Source organism: Raphanus sativus, chromosome 6 (assembly GCF_000801105.2).
Source record: "Raphanus sativus cultivar WK10039 chromosome 6, ASM80110v3, whole genome shotgun sequence".
Classification (NCBI taxonomy): Eukaryota; Viridiplantae; Streptophyta; class Magnoliopsida; order Brassicales; family Brassicaceae; genus Raphanus; species Raphanus sativus.
In genome coordinates, this window is record NC_079516.1 from 16,203,828 (window position 1) to 16,215,024 (window position 11,197).

Below are 11,197 nucleotides of genomic sequence, written 5' to 3' on the forward strand. Positions count from 1 at the left end.
CTTTTTGCAATTTGTTTCCCTAGAAAAATGAATTTGTTTCAGAATTGACAATTTTGCATATCTAAATACAGGTGGGAGACTGAGAAAGGTTGGCATATTAATTTTGCTTAAGGTTTTGTTTTTCTCCCCATCTGTTTTAGAAGTTGAAGAATATTTTAACAGACTTGAGTGTGCCAGTCTTTACTTATGAGATTATGTGTGTTGCCATCCATGTAAAATGTGTTTTGGTTCTATAAACGTGATTAAATATTTCTCCTCTCCTTTTTCACATTTTGTGTGGCAACATTTGCTGCTTTTTAGCTGGAGTTCAGTTTCTAATGTCACTCTGATCACAATAGAATAATGTATAACATTTCGGAGTTGAATATCTGAATTTTTTTGCAGTAAATTTAATATATTGACTGGTTTTATACAAAAACAAATTTCTCTCTTCAAATAGAGACATTAGATTTCTTCACATGCAATAAACTGATGTGTTGTGAGAATTTTTTTTTGCTTATGATCTGTTTTTACCGTAAAAATGCACATTTAGTAGTCACATAGTTTGGCCAAAAAAAGGTAGTCACATCTATCTTATTAAAGTAGAAGTACTTTAAGCTTTTGTTTGGAAACAGGGATATGAATCTTTAAAAAAATTAAATTTTGTTTGGTAACAAAGATAGTAGAGATTTTTGTATTTTCCTTATTTAAATGATAGATTTAAGTATTTAATGTCTTTCCTAATTTAAATAATAGATTTCTTTAATAGAATGAACCTTAACCAAAATAAAATTTCTAATAGATTTTTTGTTAACATTTAATATTTTTCAATATTTATTAATAAAAATAATAAAATAAAATCACACATCAAAATCAATTTATATATCATATAGATAAAATATAAAATATTTTATTTATAAATTGTTAGTATAACACTTTTATAATATAAGTCCAATTAGTTATAAATATTAGATTTTTATATGATACGCTGTGATATAATAGACGATTAAAATCACATAATATAATTATTTAAATAATATATAAAATTTTGTTTTAAAATGTTATACTAACAATTATGTAATACATATTAATTTACACATATATATATATATATATATATATATATATATTATCATTAGAACAAAGAAAAAAAATTGAAGTGAAAGCAAATATTTATACGGCCACGGGTCAAACTATAGAAATAAACAACAATGGCGTAATTTTTTTTTTTTTTAAATATTTTAATTTCAAATATGTTTATATATTTTATGTATTTATAAATTATTTTATTTTGTCATTAAGAATGCTAAGATTTTGGAATTGGAAAAATTATGACCCATCTCTATATTATTTTAGTTAGGAATTTAAAATTTATATCAAAATATTTTTTAAAACTTTTAATTTTTATTATAACTACAAATGTTAATTTTCAATCTAAATTTATGTTTAAATATTAAAAATATATCATTTATAAATTAAAAAAACTAAAAACATAAAATAAATACCCGCCCGGTTGGGCGGGTCAAGATCTAGTAGTAAGTTAAGGTTATTAACCTTTTCTCATTTTCAGTTACCACAATTGGTTAAGAATGGATTAGAAATAATATATCCAAATTTAAACGATTTCGTAACTCTCATTTTCAGTTACCACAATTCTGACAAATAGTTACAACATCAGACAGTTTCTATTCAGGAGCGGCTATAATATTTTTCCATCGGAACCATTAAGAGATTTATAATGTAGTTAGTCAAAAATATTTCTTACCATTGTAATATAAAGATCTCTGAATATTCAATCAGTATTCCAAACGTCCACCCGTAAACTCACAAAATCAAAAATATATTTTTCTTACAAATTTGTTTTTAAACAAAATTCTTACAAATATCATACATTCTATTTTATGCAAGAAAACGTTCAAAAAAATATCAGATATTCTACTACACAATTAACAAATATTCATAGTCGGATTTGTGTTGACAGTGGGACTATTGAATCTATTTGTGAAGATTTTTTTGTGTTCTATTGTCGTCTTTTTTTTGTCAAGCTAAGGTTAATTTGTTTTTTTTTCTTTTTTTTTTGGTTTTCATTTGGTTGTTAAAGCGAACTTTGTAGTTTTTTTTGTGGAGAGTGTTCTCTATCTAAATATTTTCTATATGTTTGTGGAACTTCCCTGAAATTTGACATATGTTTTTAATAAAACCATAATATAAATTGTAATTTTATTTAAGAAAAATATATGAACCCGGCGCGTAGCACCGGAATACCACTAGTAATATATATGTAAAACACTGTTAAATTACCTATTTAACTCTTTCTTCTTTTTATCAAGCAATCTGGATCAAATTACATCCCTAGTATACTAGAAAAAGGCAAAATCTATATTAATTGAAATTAAAAAACGCCCACCGTGGGACTCGAACCCACGACCACAAGGTTAAGAGCCTTGCGCTCTACCAACTGAGCTAGACGGGCATTTGTTCTAATTTCTCAACTAATATATATCATGTTAATTAGTTGGAACTAACTTTTTTCATTGGCAAAAGGAACGAAACTAACTTTTTCTTTACAGGAACTCGAAATCTGAACTTCATATTTTATGTCTTTGTCACAGTTTAGGTTACATTTTCGTTAATGTGATTGTTCTACGAGACTTAACTTAGTCTTAGCGTTCATTGACCCTATGCAAAACAATAATATATATTTTGAAGCAACTATTTTTCAGAAACTGGATGGGCAGCACCATTAAGTTCCTTTGGAGCTGTGCCACAACCTTCAAGATCGAGATTTAGTGGTTCTTGTTTGGTTATTGGTGCAGGCTTATCCTTACTTTTTCCCCATAAGAGTATATATAGTCCCACGACGATGACCGTTGATCCCATCACACTTTTTGTCATGCCACGTATCCATTCCATTTGTCAGAAATTATTAGTAACCAGAATAATGTAAAGGATTTAATATCTACCAATAGGCGAGAGAAAATCATATAAAACATTTCTCAGTCTCCGTATTAAGAGTCTTGATAAGTTTCCATTGATATTCAACAAAGTTAATAAGTTTTCACCTGTTGCAAAACGATTCACGCATCAATTTGATTTAACTCCAAATCCACCACATTCAAAAGATACTTCATGCAGATGAAATGGTCTTTACTCTCTACTATAGGCATATTCTATATATGCAAGTCAATGAATCAATTTAATATTTAACTAGATTTTGACCCGCGCTTTTGAAGCGCGGGATATTTTACGATGAAAAATTTCACTAATAATTTAACAAATATTTTGGTAATTTTTAAAGAGTGTGTATTTAAAATATTTTTGCATTTAAATCAGTATTTTTAAATTCAACCCGATTGTGATTATACCGGTTATTCCGGAGATCTGACAATTCAATTTATGTTTTTAAAATATTCATATTAAAAAATCACTAAAACCCGAGACTAACCGATTCAACTGATGGATGACCGATATGTAATCTAATTAGATTTAAATTGTAATAGTTTCATAATTTGTAATCTTATAATCGAAATTTTAAAGTTCACTATTTTGCAATTTATGAAATTATGACGTTTCTACAAAATTTTAAAGAGAAAATGATAGATATAAAATAACTAAGATTAATTATTGTATTATTTGGAAACATTGATAGTAGTATAAAAATATATTGTTTGGAAACATTGATAGTACTATAAAGAAATAAGTATATTGTTTGGAAACATTGATAGTAGTATAAAGAAATAAGTATATTGTTTGGAAACATGGATAGTAGTATAAAGAAATGAACATTAGTGATTTAATGTATGTTTAACTATAAAGTATAAAGGTGTATTTAATTTAAAAACTTACAAAATAAATGTTAGGTCCAACAGAATGTTTCTGTTTTAATAAGATAGATATGCATTAAACAACATTGTTTTAACTTTTATATATGATGCGTTTGAACCATTGCAGTTTTAAAATTGTTTGTTTGTACGTACGCTCAAATTAAAGTATTAGATACATAAATCATACAATAACATAATTGAAGATATACATAAATAAGTAGAAAGAAAATCGTAGGTTACCTTCCGCAGTAAATTTGCTCATGAAGAAAAGAGAAGCTGAAAAAGGCAGCAAAGACTTGAATCAAAGGGATGAAACTCGACGTGAAAACTGGACCTCTTTGCTGGAGACACCACGACACTCCAACGTAGCACAATCCCGATCCCACGATACCCTATACAAATACCGATCATAGTTGGGACATATACAGCAAATATTTTAACTTTACAACGATTTCATGAAATCACAATTTTTTTTTTTGATCAAACCTTACTAGAATGTTCTAGGGGCATGTTCGTAGTCCTACATTTCCTATGTAATTTAATAGATTATTCACAACAAAATTTAGACATGTGACCTTCAAATATTTACTAGGTAACTAATGAGTTTTTCAACATACCAATTAGTTTGTTGATAATCTGTAAAACATTTAATTTCATGTATGTAAAAGCAGCAAGTTTAAGTACACATAATGTATCAGACAGAATAGATTTGGTAGGCAAAGTAACTAGTAAATGTGTTTTGCTTACCGAATAAAGTAGAGATAAAACTTGGAATCTCCCTTGAAGGACCCACATGGATATGTTTCTCTCCGAGATCAAACTCAACAAAGCGGATTGGATCACACCAAAAAAAGAGAGGATCGTGGTGCTCGTGTATTTGCACGGATAACTTTGGCATATTTTTCCTTGAACGATGAACCATAATGACCATATTAAGATTGATATGATCAGCATGACCGAACCCATTGCCCATTTTGCCGTTACTGCAGTGGTTGAACTGTTTGACGTTTGTGTTTGCATTTGAGCGTTTAGTTGAGTTAATGCGGGTCCTTTATAGAGCGTAAGCACCAAAGCTCCACAAATGCAAATCACTGTGCCCAACACTTTGGCTCTTCCTATGTTGCTCTTGATGTTCAACGTCTCTTGTCTAATCATTCATCATTTAGTTGTATTGTATATTATTTGATACAAAACAATTGTGTAGAAATGTGTGTTTGATCGCTTTTAATTACCTAAAAACAAGAGCCAAAGCAAAAGTGACTGAAGGAACCATGTTGCTAAACGCTAAGGCGAAAGTGGGAGAAGTATTTTTTAGTCCAACAAGAAAGAAGTATTGCACCAAACTTGCCCTGCGAATTTGTAATTGTTATAAGAAAAACTAGACAATCTTAAAATCCATTATTGCTTAAACTATATCAAGAGAAACTTACCCCAGAAGAGCGCTAAAGAAAAGTGAGCACAAGATCCTACCCGTGAGTTTTGGTCTGTTATGTCTACAAAAACAAGTAAATTAGTTTGGTTGATATGCCTTAAATATGGCGTGATTCTTTAGCATTAGTTTAGTCGGAGATAACTTTTAGAGTTTAAAATCAGAAAACTCCTTTCCTTATCTTATGTATCTAATGTAATTCTAAAATACTTGTAGCTTCCAATTAATAAAATCTTTTTATTCTTAGACAGTCAAATCACATTAATTTTTATTTTGTTTTTACTTTCTAATTATTTTCTTTTCTTTTTTTTTGTCACGACTTTCTAATTATTTTCTATTTTGCGTTATCTTCTTGCATCCGTTATAACAGTTTTCTTTTCAATTGAATACGAATACATATATTTCTCTCAGAAATGTTTGAAAATAACACTTATTAACTTTACACTACGAAATAGACTACTTCAAAGATCTTAACTAGCTAATCAACAAACCATGAAAAGATTGGATGAATTAACTAAATTTTTACAACACAGAAGACATGTGACTGGACTCATGAGTCATGAAGCTTTAAAATGATCACTGTATCGAAAGGTGCGAGTATCATAAGTACATATAAAAAAACATACCTTTCCAAGAAAATCGCAAATGGTATCAAGAACAGAGTTTTTTTTTTTTTTTGGTAAAATGTTAAAATTATATTACCAAGTTTTCAATTTTTTACAGAACAACAGAGAAAACAAGAAACAGAAATGCAGAAATTTAAATCTAAACAGAGCACCTAGCAAGCAATTAGATTCTAAGCCGACAGACTAAGGTCCTAGGTGCGAACTGGAATTAGCGAAGCAACAATGCCCCAAGGAGAAAGAACGAGAGGAGCGAGACCCCGGTTGCCGCGAGCTCCCAGAGAGAAAGGCGGCTCAAACCTTGAAGCAACGGGAAAACCTACAGCTTCCGAAGGTCTCACTCATCAAAACCATCACCAAGAAATGCATCCACGAAACAGCTAACCCGTTCAAAATTGCCACTCCGACAGCACGAAGAGGAGTCCACAAACAGGCGGTGCCGTCGTTCGGAGCGGATAGTCAGAGGTTGCTGTCTCTAACCCTCCAACCCCGGGACCGTATACACCCATTTAACCCACCACACACACGCAGAGCAATGGGACATGTCGGGCACACCTCCTCCGGAAGAAGCAACCTTCAAACTAGCTAGAGCCCGAGTACCCAACTAATCCTTATCCATACGCAGAGGACCGGCCTGCAAACAGAGAACTATCGCCACAAGATGACGCTTATTATGGGATAAGAGATTGACGAACGCATTGTCACAGTCAAGAACCAGAATCTGTGAGACAGAGACACCAAAGGAGACGCGGATGCAGCCTCATGACTCGACACGCGCTGCCACAGAAACCTCCAAACCTGGGCGACAACACCAAGAGAAGAAGCTCCCCCACACGCACCCACGACTGAGAACCAGCCACAGGATCTCACAGAGCCAAGTGGATCCGGACGAAACCAAGAAACAGAGATTCCATCCCGACCAAACAGAGACCTCACCGAAGAGGGGCAAAAAAATGAAGAACCGTCGGGATTGAAACCTCATCAAGACTCCACGCGCCATCAATCTCCTAGTCGGAACCCTAGGTCCAGAAAAAATGCAGGAGATACCTCGATGATCTGAACAGGCGGAAGAAAAGTTCGGCGCCGGTTCGAGCGCTTTTCCCCTCCACCCCCTTGGTACCGACAGATCTGCAAAAGGATCTCCAACGAAGAGACAAAGGGACTGACCACCCATGAACCCGACTCCATCTGTTGGCCCTAGCTCGAGAACGTCGCCGTCACACCAGATCTGCCAACACGCAGGCCAAGCCTCCCGGATCCACCGCGAATAGAGAAGAGGCTTGAGCGGTAGAAAAGACCAGAGCTTCGACAAGGACCGTAAAGAGGAGGAAGAAAACCGATGGAGCAAAAGGAAAAAGAAAAACAAGAAGCTCCCGACGACGGTCTACGGAACCACCGCCGTCGGAGCTGGAGAGGAAGGCGGTGCTAGGGTTTCGCTAGAGAGGATTTGAGGAGAGAGAGAAAATTATCGTTGAAGAATATTTTGAAAAACTGTTTAGGGTTAACTTTTTATAGTGACTAGCCCCACCGCTTGCGCGGCCCCAAATCCAGGAAATCCCTCCCCTCCGGCTTGGACCTACGGATTAATGTATAGTCCGCTTGCCCCTACTCGTATGGGGAAACCCCTCCGGCTTGGACCTACGGTTGGTATACACCGCTTGCCCCTACTCGTATGAGGAAGGATTTATTTGGAGAGGCATAGTACCACCCTGCTATCCCCGAGAATCGAACTGGCGACCTCGGGTAGACATGTGTGAGAAGATTCGCTGGTAACCACTAGGCCACCAACGCTTCTCAATCAAGAACAGAGTTCCCGCAGCAAGTCGGTAAGTGGTCGCAACCATACGGTTAATTCCTTGATCAAGCATCTTCTTGAACATAACATTTACAACGCTTAGCGCAATGTTGATAATAGACATCACAAACACAGCTTTCCATAGTTTCGCATCAAACTTCACCATAATTAATTATGTGTATCACAATATATGTGCGTGTATGTATAAAGAATTAAAGATATATGTAGACACTTGTCTTTATGTAGTTTCCAAAAGTTGGTATGAAATAAAAAGTTTGATGAGGGTGACACTATATATCGTTAGGGATGGCAATTGGGTTCTCCCGTCCCATCCTGTCCCGAACCGCTGCGGGTTCGGCTTTTGGCGGTACACGGCGGGTTTGTCCCGCGCGGGATGCGGTCCTCAAACTAGCTGCCCAATCCCGTACCGCAAAATATGCAGGCTTTCGCGGGTCGTCCCGCGGGATATCGAATATTACATTGCTTGTTTCTACGTGCAAAAACAAACATAGACAAAAATTGAGTTTTAGCTTGCACATGATCGAGCATACTCTTACAAGATCAATACATTAAGCTTATACAAAAAATGTTTTTATTATCATTTATGATGGTTTGAAAAAGCTCCACCGGTACAGATCAGAGGCGCTTGGGCGACCGGAAGCATCATCGACCCTGAAACCACCATCAACGGAGCTCCATAATGTCTAATCCCCTTCTCTCTCTCTCTCTCTCTCTCTCTCTCTCTCTCTCTCTCTCTCTCTCTCTCTCTCTCTCTCTCTCTCTCTCTCTCTCTCTCTCTCTCTCTGGTGAAAGCAGAAATGGAGACTTAGGATTGCAGGTTTTCAAAATCCCGCGGTTTAACCCATCCCCCTTTCGGCCCGTCCCGTTTTGAGCCCATCCCGCTTTGAACCCGTCCCGCTTTGAACCCGTCCCGCGAGGCCCGCAATTTTGCGGGTTTATCAAATGGAGGCCCAATCCCGCCCGCAGCAAACCTTTACGGACCAGGCCCACGGTCCAGGTCTTTGATTGCCATCCCTATATATCGTGACTTAATGCTCAGAATCGTATCATAATCGCATTTGTCTTTAACTAATTATGCTTTTTTGTGCACAAACTAATTATGCTTTCGAACTTGGCTTTTTGGTCATTGTTCTTTCAACTAGTCATGACCAGAAGGAAAGAGAGAGGGAGAGAGAGGAGGAGAAAAAAAGCTGATTAATTAATTGAAACTCCCGTAGCCTCCATTATCACAACGTGACATCATATACCAATTCACTATACATATGGAAACAACTTGGTTAAGATCCTAAATATTTTGGTAATGTTTTCGATAGGTAACAACTTACCGTCTATCCTATGAGAATATCCAATTCTTATTGATAAATATGTGTTTTGTGTACAACTAGCAACATGATTTTAGTTACGAGTAATATATTTATAACAAAATGTTAAATTACAGAAGTTTACACCATTAATTTAATATTAAGTATGTGTCGTCAAAAAAATTATGTATTCTTAAACTCATTAGCAATATTTAAAAGTACTACATACAATTGTTGATTTGTAAAGTAAAAGAAACCGAACAATATAAATGTTACAATGATCTTAAAGAAAACCAAATAATAAACTACACGGGTTTAAAAAAAAAAAAAAAAAAAAAAAAAAAAAAAAAAAAACTACACGGGTTTGAAGCAGCTAATTAATAAAAGAAGTTTTCCTAGTTGATGCAGAGAAAATATTTGATATTCCAAAATATAATTATTATTTAGTCTATTATTTATTATTATTTAATTGTTTTAGAGGTTTAATGGTTTATTATATACAGGTGTTGAAGCTTAAGTTTACAAGCAGTTATTGATTATTTATACAAGAAAGAAAATTTTAAAAAACTTTTGGTTAAGCACTGAAAAAGAAATTACCAAACTCTAATATCTGGATCTTTTTTAAAATGAACGGATTTATTTATATCTTTACAAGCTTCTGCTACATTAAGGGATCTAGTCAGAAACTAAAAAGCATCTATGCAACCAGCGACTAACGACCAGCACAGCATCTATGCAACCAGCTGCCAACGACCAACACACACGTTTTAATTTGATTAATTTTAGCTTATGTAGAGCCCATAGCTGAATACAGTAATTTGGAATTAGTATGTTGATGATTTCTTCCCAAGAATTTCCACTTTTATTTTTGTTGGATCTACTCTGTTACAGTTTGAAAGACGGTGGTTTGATGGTTTGCTGGTTTGATGATTGATCAGGGTTGATAGATGGATTGAAGAGTTAATCTCTTTCACGTTTTGGATTTGACACACTAGTAAACTAGAGAGTTTGTTTGTTGATTGTTTTGGATTCACACACTTCATAATCAAGCTGTTCAGAATAAATGAATCACCAAAATAGAAAAGAATTTGGATTAAAAATATAAAATAAGTTTGACAGATTCTAAATAGAAAGAAAAGAGAAGAAAATAAACAACCCGTTGTATGACAAGCATAGAAAACACAAACTAGCTGTTGTAAGACAACCTAGTAAATGAAGATGGTTGGGGAAGTGGTAGCTTAGCCAAGAAATTTTTTTCACTTTCCAAATTAACAATCTTTTTAATTAGTCTATTGGAATTAAATTTTGTAATGGACTCATCAGAGATTGTAAATGTGTATTCTTTCTAAATATAGGAATAAAATATCCACAAAAATTTATTCACAAAATCGCATCCACGGATTTGCATACACTCAGTTTTCTCAACATGTTCTTCTAAAATTGACTCGTTTAGGGTTGTTTCCTCGGTTGATTCGACCATAATCGTATCATATGTCGTTTGGTTTATGAAATAATTATGTTATTTTCTATTATTCTGATTGTATATTTTGTTAATAATATGTATTTTACGAACTTAAAAGTCAATTAACATAGTGACAACACTAATACAAACAATAGTAAGAAAACTAGTTTAGAATTCTGCGCACGTTTTCATTCTGAAGACATTTTCATTTAAATCTGCACATATTTATAAGAAAAAATGATAAAACTATAAATATTATACAGCTAATTTAAATTTTACAGTTATTCGTTGATAGTATTGTTTTAGTAATGACAAAGTTTGTTTTAGGGACTATTTTGGGGGCTATTTAACGAATTCTGGGGACTATTTTGGACTATTAAAATTGGCCAGTTTGGCATAAAAGGAAAGACAACCATTGATTTCGATAAAAAAGTAGTGATTTGATCAGACAACAAGAAGAATAAATACTTCGTAAATGTATAAAACATGTGTGTATATATATAATTTATAAATACGACATATAATTATATATAAGATTTGACAAGATTTTCAAAATGTTAATGGAGATAAGAACAATGCGTCCAATCCTGTCTCAATATGTGATTCTTTTGCTTAGCTCTAAGTATCTTTCATTTGTTTATTTCAATTCGTTTCCTTTACGTTTCTTGACATCTTTCTGTTTTTGCACAGATTTCATGAAAACAAGCGTAAAGCGCTTCACTGATTACTAAAAACCGATAAAACATGAGATATTTCTATATAT

The 11,197-nt window shown here is 33.8% G+C and overlaps 1 protein-coding gene and 1 non-coding gene across 3 annotated transcripts; both read right to left on the reverse strand.

Moving 5' to 3' along the window:
* Positions 1 to 2,379: 2,379 nt before the first annotated feature.
* TRNAK-CUU (transfer RNA lysine (anticodon CUU)) lies at positions 2,380 to 2,452 on the reverse strand. Its single transcript has one exon. It is a non-coding gene; the product is annotated as a tRNA-Lys (tRNA).
* Positions 2,453 to 2,556: 104 nt separating this feature from the next.
* Positions 2,557 to 7,913, reverse strand: LOC130496263 (WAT1-related protein At3g30340-like). Of its 2 annotated transcripts, none has more exons than XM_056988209.1 (6): positions 5,859 to 7,913; positions 5,234 to 5,296; positions 5,036 to 5,152; positions 4,551 to 4,950; positions 4,044 to 4,195; positions 2,557 to 2,863 (listed from the first exon to the last, which is right to left on the reverse strand). In XM_056988209.1, exons 3-6 carry the CDS (start codon positions 5,074 to 5,076, stop codon positions 2,692 to 2,694), a joined length of 765 nt encoding a protein of 254 aa, XP_056844189.1. In that variant the 5' UTR covers positions 5,077 to 5,152; positions 5,234 to 5,296; positions 5,859 to 7,913; the 3' UTR covers positions 2,557 to 2,691. The 2 variants fall into 2 exon arrangements, with proteins under 2 accessions (XP_056844189.1, XP_056844190.1); XM_056988210.1 differs by having other exon boundaries at positions 2,723 to 3,041.
* Between the last annotated feature and the right edge of the window lie 3,284 nt (positions 7,914 to 11,197).